The sequence below is a fragment of the Balaenoptera physalus genome (assembly GCF_965194825.1).
Source record: "Balaenoptera physalus genome assembly, chromosome: 13".
Classification (NCBI taxonomy): Eukaryota; Metazoa; Chordata; class Mammalia; order Artiodactyla; family Balaenopteridae; genus Balaenoptera; species Balaenoptera physalus.
Window position 1 is genome coordinate 74,711,317 of NC_138892.1, and position 14,623 is coordinate 74,725,939.

The 14,623-nt window shown below is 35.2% G+C and overlaps 1 protein-coding gene across 18 annotated transcripts in view; it reads left to right on the forward strand.

The window, feature by feature from the left end:
- Positions 1-14,623, forward strand: part of KIF21A (kinesin family member 21A) — a 172,279-nt gene that overhangs the window by 128,956 nt on the left and 28,700 nt on the right. For 14 of the 18 annotated variants that reach the window (XM_082419234.1, XM_082419230.1, XM_082419240.1 and 11 more), the window contains 8 exons: positions 995-1,063; positions 1,159-1,373; positions 1,518-1,671; positions 7,251-7,445; positions 7,863-7,964; positions 8,707-8,872; positions 9,357-9,377; positions 14,370-14,430. In XM_082419234.1, coding sequence (XP_082275360.1) covers positions 995-1,063; positions 1,159-1,373; positions 1,518-1,671; positions 7,251-7,445; positions 7,863-7,964; positions 8,707-8,872; positions 9,357-9,377; positions 14,370-14,430 — 983 coding nt within the window. The remainder of the gene's footprint in view (positions 1-994; positions 1,064-1,158; positions 1,374-1,517; positions 1,672-7,250; positions 7,446-7,862; positions 7,965-8,706; positions 8,873-9,356; positions 9,378-14,369; positions 14,431-14,623) is intronic. The other 4 variants (XM_082419242.1, XM_082419246.1, XM_082419239.1 and 1 more) reach the window with 1 other exon arrangement.

The window sequence follows — 14,623 nt, forward strand, 5'->3', positions numbered from 1 at the left end:
CTTGAGATTTGATTTTTAATATGAAGAAATTAAATGTAGTAAGAAGCTTAAAACTATAGGTTAATTTTAGTTTTTGATAGTTCATTCATTTAAAAAAAGGTTTATTAACTTTGCTTCTATGTCTATTATTGTGTAGGCAATTAAGATATGTCAGTGATAAGATAGCTTCCTTTTCTCAAAGAATGCCCATCTGATAACATAAGAATATGTATAAACTTGAGATGTATCATCTGTTTGAATTTGGGATACAGAACATGGAGAGTTATTTGTTACATCACAGAATTAAAGCCCTAGAAGTGACATTTGTGATCAAGGCTATCTGTGATCAAGACTATTGTGATCAAGATTATTTCCTAAATTATATCCCTAGAAAGTGGCTTAAAATAATTAATAATTAATTGTCTTTATCATATAGACTACCTAAAAAACAAATTGGTAGCCAGTTTGTTTTATTGTCCAACAATAAAACATTTATTTCCAATGTTATTTGGAAATAACATTTCCAAAGTTACTATAAAGTGCTAATACAAGTAATATATATTCTCCCTATGTTTAAAATAGTTTATAACTACTGTATATATTGTAAGATGCCTCTTAGAATACTGAAAATATTCTAAGCTGTGTTTTTTCCTAATCATGCCTTAGCCAGCAACCAAAACAAAATGTCCTGCAAAAATGAAATGAGACAATATTTGTAAAACGTTTAGAAAAGTATTTGTATATAGTAAGCCCTATATAAGTGTTTGCTAAATAAAAGTATGTGTCACAGAGATAAGTTTTTATTTTCATAGAGAAATGGCTATATAAGTATGCCTTTGTGTTTATTGGAATAAAATATCTATATCTGTAGTAATGGATGCAAGCTGAGTGTTAGCTCAGATGCTGCTAAGAACCCTTACAGTTCCGAGTGGAATGGGGAAACATGTTAATGCAGGAGTAGGAAGTATTATATCTCTCAGTTTCCTATTTTAACTTATTCAATATTATTTTATAGCATCAACTTAGACTTCTAGAAGCCCAAAAAAGAAACCAAGAAGTGGTTCTTCGTCGCAAAACAGAAGAGGCAAGTTGACCATTTGGAGGAAACATTCTGGCTTTGAGATAAATGATGTATTTCTATAGACTAAGAGCATGAGTCAATCTCTGTTGCTATTTCAGGTTACAGCTCTTCGTCGGCAAGTAAGGCCCATGTCAGATAAAGTGGCTGGGAAAGTCACTCGGAAGCTGAGCTCATCTGATACCCCTGTTCAGGACACAGGTTCCAGTGCAACCACCATAGAAACAGATGCATCAAGGGCTGGAGCCCAGCAGAAAATGAGAATTCCTGTGGCAAGAGTCCAGGCCTTACCAACACCCACGACAAATGGAACCAGGTCAACATGATTCTTCTATTCCTCCTGACATAATCTTTGCATTACTGAATGTTGAACTTAAATGAAAAACAGCTCATTATTTGGCAGTACATAATCAAATAAGCAAATAAGTAACTATGTTTGTCTGCTTTTATATGATTCTAGAAAAAAATATCTGAGGAAAGGATTGACAGGCCGAGTGTTTACTTCTAAGACAGCTCGCATGAAGTGGCAGCTTCTTGAACGCAGGGTCACAGACATCATCATGCAGAAAATGACTATTTCCAATATGGAGGCTGATATGAATAGGCTCCTCAAGGTGTGGAAAATAGAAAGTAGATATGCTCTCCCTTAACTGTTAATTTTAGTTTTCTAAATTTGGTCCCTGGGTAAATTGAATACTTGCCAAGTTTTTTTTGCAGGGTGGTGTCTGCATTGTATATGAATAGATGAATATCATTTCTTTCTTTTTTTAAACATTTTTTATAGAGCAGGTTCTTATTAGTCATCAATATTGTACACATCAGTGTATACATGTCAATCCCAATCGCCCAATTCATCACATCACCATCCCCACCCCCCCCCGCGGCTTTCACCCCTTGGTGTCCATGCATTTGTTCTCTACATCTGTGTCTCAACTTCTGGCCTGCAAACCGGTTCATCTGTACCATTTTTATAAGTTCCACATACATGTGTTAATATACGATAATTATTTTTCTCTTTCTGACTTACTTCACTCTGTATGACAGACTCTAGATCCATCCACGTCTCAACAAATGACCCAGTTTCGTTCCTTTTTATGGCTGAGTCATATTCCATTGTATATATGTACCACATCTTCTTTATCCATTCGTCTGTCGATGGGCATTTGGGTTGCTTCCATGACCTAGCTATTGTAAATAGTGCTGCAATGAACATTGGGGTGCATGTGTCTTTTTGAATTATGGTTTTCTCAGGATATATGCCCAGTAGTGGGATTGCTGGATCATATGGTAATTCTATTTTTAGTTTTTTAAGGAACCTCCATACTGTTCTCCATAGTGGCTGTATCAATTTACATTCCCACCAACAGTGCAAGAGGGTTCCCTTTTCTCCACACCCTCTCCAGTGTTTGTTGTTTGTAGATATTCTGATGACGCCCATTCTAACTGGTGTGAGGTGAACCTCATTGTCGTTTTGATTTGCATTTCTCTAATAATTAGTGATGTTGAGCAGTGTTTCATGTGCTTCTTGGCCATCTGTATGTCTTTAGAGAAATGTCTATTTAGGTCTTCTGCCCATTTTTGGATTGGGTTGTTTGTTTCTTTAATATTGAGCTGCATGAGCTGTTTATATATTTTGGAGATTAATCCTTTGTCCGTTGATTCGTTTGCAAATATTTTCTCCCATTCTGAAGATTGTCTTTTCATCTTGTTTATGGTTTCCTTTGCTGTGCAAAAGCTTTGAAGTTTCATTAGGTCCCATTTGTTTATTTTTGTTTTTATTTCCATTACTCTAGGAGGTGGATCAAAAAAGGTCTTGCTGTGATTTATGTCAAAGAGTGTTCTTCCTATGTTTTTCTCTAAGAGTTTTATAGTGTCCGGTTTTTCATTTAGGTCTCGAATCCATTTTGAGTTTATTTTTGTGTATGGTGTTAGGGAGTGTTCGAATTTCATTCTTTTACATGTAGCCGTCCAGTTTTCCCAGCACCACTTATTGAAGAGATCGTCTTTTCTCCATTGTATATCTTAGCCTCCTTTGTCATAGATTAGTTGACCATGGGTTCATGGACTTTCTATCTTGTTCCATTGATCTATGTTTCTGTTTTTATGCCAGTACCATATTGTCTTGATTACTGTAGCTTTGTAGTATAGTCTGAAGTCAGGGAGTCTGATTCCTCCCGGTCCGTTTTTTTCCCTCAAGACTGCTTTGGCTATTTGGGGTCTTTTGTGTCTCCATACAAATTTTAAGATTTTTTGTTCTAGTTCCATAAAAAATGCCATTGGTAATTTGATAGAGATTGCATTGAATTTGTAGATTGCTTTGGGTAGTATAGTCATTTCCACAATATTGATTCTTCCAATCCAAGAACATGGTATATCTCTCCATCTGTTGATATCATCTTTAATTTCTTTCATCAGTGTCTTATAGTTTTCTTTATACAGGTCTTTTGTCTCCCTAGGTAGGTTTATTCCTAGGTATTTTATTCTTTTTGTTGCAGTGGTAAATGGGATTGTTTCCTTAATTTCTTTTTCAGATTTTTCATCATTAGTGTATAGGAATGCAAGAGATTTCTGTGCATTAATTTTGTATCCTGCAACTTTACCAAATTCATTGATTAGCTCTAGCAGTTTTCTGGTGGCATTTTTAGGATTCTCTATGTATAGTATCATGTCATCTGCAAACAGTGACAGTTTTACTTCTTCTTTTCCAATTTGTATTCCTTTTATTTCTTTTTCTTCTCTGATTGCCATGCCTAGGACTTCCAAAACTATGGAATAATAGTGGTGAGAGTGGACATCCTTGTCTTGTTTCTGATCTTAGAGGAAATGCTTTCAGTTTTTCACCTTTGAGAATGATGTTTGCTGTGGGTTTGTCATATATGGCCTTTATTATGTTGAGATAGATTCCCTCTATGCCCATTTTCTGGAGAGTTTTTAACATAAATGGGTGTCGAATTTTGTCAAAAGCTTTTTCTGCATCTACTGAGATGATCATATGGTTTTTATTCTTCAATTTGTTAATATGGTGTATCACATTGATTGATTTGCATATATTGAAGAATCCTTGCATCCCTGGGATATAGCCCACTTGATCGTGGTGTATGATCCGTTTAATGTGTTGTTGGATTCTGTTTGCAAGTATTTTGTTGAGAATTTTTGCATCTATATTCATCAGTGATATTGGTCTATAATTTTCTTTTTTTTGCAGTATCTTTGTCTCGTTTTGGTATCATGGTGATGGTGGCTTCATAGAATGAGTTTGGGAGTGTCCCTTCCTTTGCAATTTTTTAGAAGAGTTTGAGAAGTATGGGTGTTAGCTCTTCTCTAAATGTTTGATAGAATTCACCTGTGAAGCCCTCTAGTCCTGGACTTTTGTTTGTTGGAAGATTTTTAATCACAGTTTCAATTTCATTACTTGTTATTGGTCTGTTCATATTTTCTGTTTCTTCCTGGTTCAGTCTTGGAAGGTTATATCTTTCTAAGAATTTGTCCATTTCTTCCAGGTTGTCCATTTTATTGGCATAGAGTTGCTTGTAGTAGTCTCTTAGGATGCTTTGTTTTTTGACGCTGTCTGTTGTAACTTCTTTTTCATTTCTAATTTTATTGATTTGAGTCCTCTCCCTCCTTTACTTAATGTGTCTGGCTAATGGTTTATCAATTTTGTTTATCTTCTCAAAGAACCAGCTTTTAGTTTTATTGATCTTTGCCATTGTTTTCTTTGTTTTATTTCATTGATTTCTGCTCTGATCTTTATGATTTCTTTCCTTCTGCTAACTTTGGATTTTGTTTGTTCTTCTTTCTCTAGTTCCTTTAGGTGTAAGGTTAGATTGTTTACTTGAGATTTTTTCGTTTCTTGAGGTAGGCTTGTATAGCTATAAACTTCCCTCTTAGAACTGCTTTTCCTGCATCCCTTAGGTTTTGGATCCCATAGGTTTTCATTGTCATTTGTCTCTAGGTATTTTTTGATTTCCTCTTTGATTTCTTCAGTGATCTCTTGGTTATTTAGTAACGTATTGTTTAGCCTCCATGTGTTTGTGTTTTTTACGTTTTTTCCCCTGTAATTCATTTCTAATCTCATAGCCTTGTGGTCAGAAAAGATGCTTGATATGATTTCAATTTTCTTAAATTTACTGAGCCTTGATTTGTGACCCAAGATGTGATCTATCCTGGAGAATGTTCCATGCGCACTTGAGAAGAAAGTGTAATCTGCTGTTTTTGGATGGAATGTCCTATAAATATCAATTAAATCTGTCTTATCTATTGTGTAATTTAAAGCTTCTCTTTCCTTATTTGTTTTCATTTTGGATGATCTGTCCGTTGGTGTAAGTGAGGTGTTAGAGTCCCCCACTATTACTGTGTTACTGTCAATTTCCTCTTTTATAGCTGTTAGCAGTTGCCATATGTATTGAGGTGCTCCTATGTTGAGTGCATATATGTTTATAATTGTTATGTCTTCTTGGATTGATCCCTTGCTCATTATGTAGTGTCCTTCTTTGTCTCTTGTAACACTGTTTATTTTAAAGTCTATTTTATCTGATATGAAAATTGCTACTCCAGCTTTCTTTTTATTTCCATTTGCATGGAATATCTTTTTCCATGCCCTCACTTTCAGTCTGTATGTGTCCCTAGGTCTGAAGTTGGTCTCTTGTAGACAGCATACATATAGGTCTTGTTTTTGCATCCATTCAGCAAGCCTGTGTCTTTTGGTTGGAGCATTTAATCCATTCATGTTGAAGGTAATTATCGATATGTATGTTCCTATGAACATTTTCTTAATTGTTTTGGGTTTGTTTTTGTAGGTCCTTTTCTTGTCTTGTCTTTCCCAGTTAGAGAAGTTCCTTTAGCATTTGTTGTAGAGCTGGTTTGTTGGTGCTGAATTCTCTTAGCTTTTGCTTGTCTGTAAAGCTTTTGATTTCTCCATCGAATTTGAATGAGATCCTTGCCGGGTAGAGTAATCTTGGTTGTAGGTTCTTCCCTTTCATCACTTTAAGTATATTTTGCCACCCCCTTCTGGCTTGTAGAGTTTCTGCTGAGATATGAGCTGCTAACCTTATGCAAGTTCCCTTGTATGTTGTTTGTTGTTTTTCCCTTGCTGCTTTCAATACTTTTTCTTTGTTTTTAATTTTTGCCTATTTGATTACTACGTGTCTCGGCATGTTTCTCCTTGGGTTTATCCTGTATGGGACTTGCTGTGTGCCTGGACTTGGGTGGCTATTTCCTTTCCCATGTTAGGGAAGTTTTCAACTATAATCTCTTCACATATTTTCTCTGGTCCTTTCAATCTCTCTTCTCCTTCTCGGACCCCTATAATGTGAATGTTGTTGAGTTTAATGTTGTCCCAGAGGTCTCTTAGGCTGTCTTCATTTCTTTTCATTCTTTTTTCTTTATTCTGTTCCACAGCAGTGAATTCCACCATTCTGTCTTCCAGGTCACTTATCTGTTCTTCTGCTTCAGTTATTCTGCTATTCATTCCTTCTAGTATAGTTTTCATTTCAGTTATTGTATTGTTCATCTTTGTTTGTTTGTTCTTTAATTCTTCTAGGTCTTTGTTAAACATTTCTTGCATCTTCTCGATCTTTGCCTCCATTCTTTTTCCGAGGTCCTGGATCATCTTCACTATCATTATTCTGAATTCTTTTTGTGGAAGATTGCCTATCTCCACTTAATTAATTGTTTTTCTGCAGTTTTATCTTGTTCCTTCATCTGGTACATAGCCCTCTGCTTTTCATCTTGTCTCTCTTTCTGTGAATGTGGTTTTTGTTCCACAGGCTGCAGGATTGTAGTTCTTCTTGCTTCTGCTGTCTGCCCTCTGGTGGATGAGGCTATCTCCATTTCTTTTTTTTAATTGTGGTAAGATCAGATAATATGAGAGCTACCCTCTTAACACAGTTTTAAATGTACAGCACAGTGTTGTTTGCTATAAGCACAATGTTGTAAAGAAGAAGTCTATAACTTACTCATCTTTCATAACTGAAACTTTATATCCACTGAACAGCAGCTCCCCATTTCCTCCTTCCCCCAGCCCCTGGTAGCAACCATTCTATTTACTGCTTCTATGAGTGTGACTCTTTTAGTTGCCTTATATAAGTGGAATCCTGCAGTATTTGCCCTTCTGTTGCCTCATTTCATTTGGCATAATGTTCTCAAGGTCCTAGATGAACATAATTTCTTAAAATCCAATCTCTTTTCTCAATAGCAAAGGGAAGAACTCACAAAAAGACGAGAGAAACTTTCAAAAAGAAGGGAAAAGATAGTCAAGGAAAATGGAGAGGGAGATAAAAATGTGGTTAACATCAATGAGGAGATGGAGTCATTAACTGCTAATATAGATTATATCAATGACAGTATTTCTGATTGTCAAGCCAACATCATGCAGATGGAAGAAGCAAAGGTTTGTAACTAAAAAAATGTTTAATGACTTAATAAGAAGTATTTTTTGTTATTAAAAACACTTTGAATTTTTATATGAAGGGATTTTCTATCTATGGTTTAATGTGATTCTTAGGTTTTGCATGTATACCACTCCCTGCCTGCTTTCCATTTCTCTGCATATTCTGTGATATTATTATTGTTTACAAAAGACATATATAATTTATTAATCAACCTTGAGTTCTTAACTGTTCAAATGTCTTGTCTTTTAAACTAGACCATATGTTTCTTGGAGTGTAGGGATCATATTTTATACTTTTCTGAGGAGTCACATTAGCTAATCCAATAATATCAAATAAATGCATGAAACAATGGCTTTGTCTTCTGTTAAATACATTCAGCTCAAGGTAATGATACATCATATGTTGGTTTGATGTAGGAAGAAGGAGAAACGTTGGATGTCACTGCAGTCATTAATGCTTGTACACTTACAGAAGCCAGATACCTGCTAGATCACTTCCTGTCAATGGGCATCAATAAGGTAAGTTCTAACTACACTATTATTGAAAACCTAAGCTTTGGTTAATTCATTGCAATTTTGCTTATCTTTCTCTAGTGACCCTTTCCTTTGTAATAAGGAGGAAGATTGTTTTTAAATAGAAAGTGTTCCTTTTACCTTTCCTTAGAGTTAAGAAAACTCAGCAGTATTTACATCAATTCCGTTAGCTTCTCATCTATTGTGCTTGTGTATTAGAACAGGTAAACAACTTAAAGAATAAATGCTTTCTTTTTCACTTTAACAAAGGAAAAGTTAAAAGAAAAATCTCTTAGGGTGCAGACAAATTTAGTATCATAATTTTGATTTAATAATGATTCTTTACAGCTCAAAAAAATCAGAAAGGAAAAAATACAGTTGCACTCTCCTTATCTTCAGAAACTTCTGCCTAAATGTTAAAGGTGATAATTTCTGACTCACCTTTTTTCCCACATTGAGACTGTGCTAGACCTTTAATGGTTTGTTCTCTCACTTAATCCTCACAATGTGGAAGGAAGTAAGAATCATTCATATCATTTTGCATATTTGGAAACTGAGAATCGGAAAGATAAGGTAACTTGCTCAGGGTTAACGAGCTTGCAAGTGCAGGAGCTGGGATGAATCGAGATCTATTTAATGTCAAAGTCCATACATCATACGCATTTGCTATTTGATACAGATCTTTGTGTGGTAGATTCTGTTTTGTATAATCTAAGATAAATTTTTTTGGGGGGGGGGTTTGTTATAGGGTCTTCAGGCTGCCCAGAAAGAGGCTCAAATTAAAGTACTTGAAGGTCGGCTTAAACAAACTGAAATAACCAGTGCTACACAAAACCAGCTCTTATTCCACATGTTGAAAGAGAAAGCAGAATTAAATCCTGAGCTAGATGCTTTACTAGGTCATGCTTTACAAGGTAATTTGGATTAAATTTTAGTTAAATAAATTGCATGGTAACTTTGCTCTTTGAGTATGCTATATGCTACCTTTTTTCCCTATAGCTTGACTGAATAGATGCTATATTTACTTATGCTTTTGATAATTATTCCTGCTTTAATTTGCATGTATAAATTTTGGGGGATGTAATTATTGTCATTGCAAGAAATGATTAGCAACTTAAAAAGGCTTACTTAGCATTATTAAGCAATTAGTTTTTATGAATAAATAAGATCAACCATGCTTCTGAATTGGTTGTTTAAATTATTTAAAGTATTAACCAAGTTTCATTACTTTACATATCTAACTGCCTTAAAAAATAAATTTATAAGTGTTTGCTATGGCATCTATTCTACATATCTTATAAATGGTACATAATCTTGTTTTATATGAGAGTTCTTAACATTGGATTTGTTTTGATTGGAGTATTGCTTTTTGTTTCCTTTTTGCTGTTATTTACACAGATCTAGATAGCGTACCATTAGGTAAGTATGTTTAGCTTTCTGTGTACCCTACAGCTGCATGAATTACTAATTGTTCATGTACACTAATTGTGGTACATCTTATTTAAAAATTTTTATTGGCAGCCAGCTGGTTTTTGCATGATCTTTTATGAAATGTATCTGTGACCACAAACATACTAAGTCTTTTGTCTTTCTTACACATTTCCTGATTTTTAAGTTCTTAGATGTTTAAAGAAGTATGTTTATTTTTCTATTTTATTATTTGAACTCCAGATTTGGTTCCAGTTTCATAAGCCCCTCTTTCTTGTAGGAAAAAATGGAACATATATTCCTTTTTAATTTTTAAATCTATCTGTTAACTTGAATCTGTTGTTTTACCCTCATAAATAACTTTCTGTGTTATTTATCTTTTATATATATTTGTCTTTCATATATATTTGCTAGATTCTCAGCTGTTCTTAAGTTTTATAAAATTAAGCCACGTATATTTTAATATTGTAAATTGAATAAAACTATCCAAAGGATTTTATATGAACAGATTAAAACATTATTTATAATTATAATATTTTCAAGTTAGAGCTTTAGAGATCACTGAGTATTGAGATTTTTGACATTCTCCCTTGCCACTACAACATTCATGTGAACTACGCCCATTCATGAGTAATATCTATACTCCTCCTAGTGGTTATATACATGAAGGATCAGGAGTATCAGTGTAATTTTATTACTTGCAATTTTCCTGAATGATTATTTTGGAGCAGTTTTTATTAAAATTATGTCAAAATCTGATCTTAACTTTTTTTTTCTAATCACGCAGCTGTCAAAATTTTCTAATACTTATACTTGACGGAGAGGAATGTAACTGAAAGATTAAATGTAATTTCCTCTCTGGGTTATTAAAATAAACATAACCTATGAATCTGAATTTATTTTAAACGATGCAAATAAAATACATGCGCTATTTGATTTTTTTAGACGTTTACCCTGTGTGTTAAATCTCAAAATAGTATTTCCTTGAGATCAATTCCATAATACAGATATGGACAGGCTACAACTTTTATCCTGCTCAAGCTATAACAAAAACAGGTAGAAAAAGGATTGGTTATATTAAGGAATCATGTTAGGCTGCCCAAATTTCTGAATTATCACCAGAATTTTTGCCATTCCATGTGCCATTAAGCATGTTTCTTTTCCTCTTCCTCTTCCTCCTCCTTCCTCTTGTTCTTCTCCCCCTCCTCCTCCTCTGACTTTTCTTTGTTCTTCTTCATCTTAGTGGCTCAATTTATAGTAATAAGTAAATTCTTATTTAAGTCCATTATCTCTTTTAACTTGGAAGAAAAATGCAGTGCCCTCTTTGATGTCCTTTTGTGCAGAAAATATTAAACTGCTATTTGATGTGCATTGTTACTTTCTCACAGCTTTCAAACAACTTTCAATTATCTGTAGCTTAAAGAAGGGTCAAAAGCAGAGAGGGGAAACACATTCAGCTGATATAACCTGTGACTCATGGCATAAATTTTCCCTAAGGCCATAATCTAGACCAGAGGTTCTTGGAAGAAAAGCATGGAAGGAGAAAAACATGGAAGTTAAATACACAGAAACTAGACAGTCATATTATATTCATTGCTTTAAAAAATATTTATTTAGTTTCAATTTATCTCAACTTTGGGCTGGGTGCTGGGATTCAAAGATAAATAAGACACAGAATCTTGCCCTCATGGACTTGATACCTTGCTGAGGGTGACAGACCATGAACAGATTATGATACATTGCAGAGAGGGCAGAGATTGAGATATGTACAGGGAATTATGGGAGCACAGAATGGGGCTACCCAACAAGAATGGAGGAGTTGATGAAGGCCTTCTGGAGGGGGTTAAATTTGAGCTGAAACATAAATGAAGAAAAAGATTTAGCCAGGCAAGAGACAAGGTGGAAAGGGGCTGGGCAGAAGCATCACTCTGAGCAGCGAGTAAGTTAAAGGTTGGACATCTAACCAAAATATTGTATGCATGAGGACTTCAAGCAGGTTGGTGCTCTGGAGCAACAAGTATGTGGTATAGGATGATGAACATAAGGCTAGAGGGGGAGCAAGGGCCGGTACTCCATGTTAATAGGCTTGTATTGTTGTAGCCTTTGAAGAACATCTTTATTTGCCCCTTCTTTTTTCCCTACCTATGTTGGTGTTCCTAGGATCTTTCCCTATGTTTGGGGATTTGCTAGAAGACTCAGGGGGCTCAGCATATAGTTGTATTCATGGCAAAGATTCATGAGAGCAATGTAGGAAGGATACACAACAAGATTGTAAAGGAAAAAGACGCAGATGGAGTCAGGAGGAATCCATGTCCAGGCTGCCTTATGCTCTCTCCCTCCCAGGAAACATCACACAGAGTGCACTTTTCCCCCTGGAATGAAAATGCAACAACGTGTGTGCATAGTTTACACCCAAGGAAGTCCATTAGACACTCAGCACCTGAGGTTTTTACTGGGAACTAGTCACATAGGCATACTTTGTCTAGTATATACCAGAATTTCAGACTCCAGAAGGAAAGCAAGAGTTCTCAGCATAAGCCATATTGTTTGCACAAATGTTCTAGGTGTAATGAACTTCCCTCATTAGTTAACTGATGACTAGGGATACTCTGAGAGCCAAGTTTCAGATGACAGACAAAGTCCAACCTTGCAAGAAGGCCTTTCTAAGGATAGTAGTCTCTGGGCTGCTATGTTAACTCTATTCCGTACACTACATATATATATATATATATATATATATATATATATATACATATATATATGTATATATATATATACACACACACATATACATACATATATACATATCTATATACCTATATAAACTTTAAAAAAGACTTTAATAGTAACTGTTTGGTTAACTTCTAGTGATGTGAGATTATGCAGCTATGTACCAATATGGATGAACTTTAAAGCATTTCGAAGTTTTAAGTCTCTGTTTTTAGCTTTAATGCTCAGTGATGAGAAAAGAAGCTGGTGTTGGGCTGGAATTATGTTCTTAGAGTTGAGAGTAGAGCAGTGAGGTGATGGCATGTCCTGCTGCCCAGATGGCTGTAGTGCTACAGACAAAGCTCAGTCCTGAAGAGGTGTCTAATTTGATGAATGCCTGGGTGGAGGGTTGTATCCTCTGGCTAGGTTGGTTATGTCAAACTGTAATTATCTCTAAATAAGGCATATATGCATATGCAGGAGCTAAGTAGTTTTTACTGAGCACTCATATGATATTTAATATACTAACTTGTTTCATCACTCCCTACAAGAAAATTACTAGTCAATCTTAGCCTGCTTTTATACATGGAAAAATATAGACTAGATTTGTCATTTCTTTACATTTTCTATGTTATTGACTAATTCAGTCACCTTAGCACTCAATTATCCTTTCTGTGAAGAACATCCTCCAGCCTGCAAGCGTGGGCTTTGAGATACACATTGCCTTAAAGACCACCATTTTGCTTATTTCAGAAAGTAAACTCCCTTTGTGTGGGTCCTAGATGGGCTCCATTTTAGATAATGCTATCAAGTATTACTGAATTTCTATTGAAGTACCTGCTAAACAGTGAGGAAGAATGGGAGCATCTGAGAAAGGAATTAGTTGACTTATGAGCATAATCCACCTGTATGATATAAAAGTAAAAGTTAAAGGGGGATGAATGCTGTATATTTTTCATTGACATATATATAATTATTTTTTAATATTTATTTATTTATTTATTTTCCTTATTTTTTTGGCTGCATCGGGTCTTAGTTGTGGCACGTGGGATCTTTGTTGAGGCACAAGTGATCTTTTCATTACGGTGCACAGTCTGCTCGGGTTTCTCTCTAGTTACGGCGCCTGGGCTTCTCTAGTTGTGGTGTGTGGGTTTTCTCTCTCTAGTTGTGGCACACGGGCTCCAGGGCACGTGGGCTCTGTAGTTGCAGCGCGTGGGTTCCAGAGCACATGAGCTCTGTAGTTTGCGGCAGGCAGGCTCTCTTGTTGAGGCGCGCAAGCTTGGTAGTTGTGGCGCACGGGCTTAGTTGCCCTGCGGCATGTGGGATCTTAGTTCCCTGACCAGGGATGGAACCCACATCCCCTGCATTGGAAGGCGGATTCTTTACCACTGGACCACCAGGGAGGTCCCCAACGTATATATTGTTGATAATATTGCCTTTAGTTTTGTGGAATGGCTTTATAATAAAATGTATAAGTTTTGAAAACTTGCACCTGTGTTAGGGGCTCACTGACATTTTAAATAATTTACTTTCAGTGGCTGTTTTATTTACTGACTTCCTACTAGTTTTATATGTTTGCTTTTTCCTCTCTTTTTATTAGTGTGCTACAGTTGTTCTGAAATAGCAGTGGTTTGTTTGTATTTATCTACAAAACTGTTGCATGGAAACCTGTAGTTTTAGTCTTTTATGTACATGTGAATGAGCTGCATGCTGGTATGTAACTCCTGAATACCTTCACACACACACATGCCCTCTCTCTACTTGAAAACAAAAATAAAAATAAAGGAAAATATATAAGTTGGAATACTGATAAAGTACAACAACTATGTTCATACCTATGTGGTTTTTGAAGTTGGCTCAGTACATTAAAGGGAGCGCATGCAGCATTTACTTTAATCTTCTGTTTTACTCAGTGGTTTTTCATACATGGGATAAATGGATGGTGTGGGATAAATACATACTCTGAAAAATATATAAATAATTATACATACTCTGATAAATACATGATCTCATTTCCATCCTGTGAATGCTGTTCTTTGTTTTACCATTCAACTCATAGCTTTCCTATTTTGAACATATTTTTCTCATCCTAGGACATGTAATCAAAGGAGTTTCTTAGAAATATTTTTTTACATTTCTAATTTGATTCAGTTACTAAAACCAAAGTGCCCATATTGAGAGAACTTAGGCTGATGCTTATTATAGCATAGGGATTACAGTCATCATTCAAATTGTGACATGTGGATAATACTTACATTTTGGACATTTTTTTAGAAAATGTAGAGGACAGCACTGATGAGGATGTACCTTTGAACAGCCCAGGATCAGAAGGAAGGTAAGAGAGGCTTTAGAAACTTTATAGATTTGACTTATTTCTGTAATATTTTTAATACTTTTATCCTGTGCATCAAACAATTACCATAAAACAAATAATTTTGGATTTTATGGCTAAGTGAAGAGAACTAGAAACAGTAATATGGAAGCCAAACTAAGTAATGCTTAACCATCAAAAACTTTAAAATAAAAAT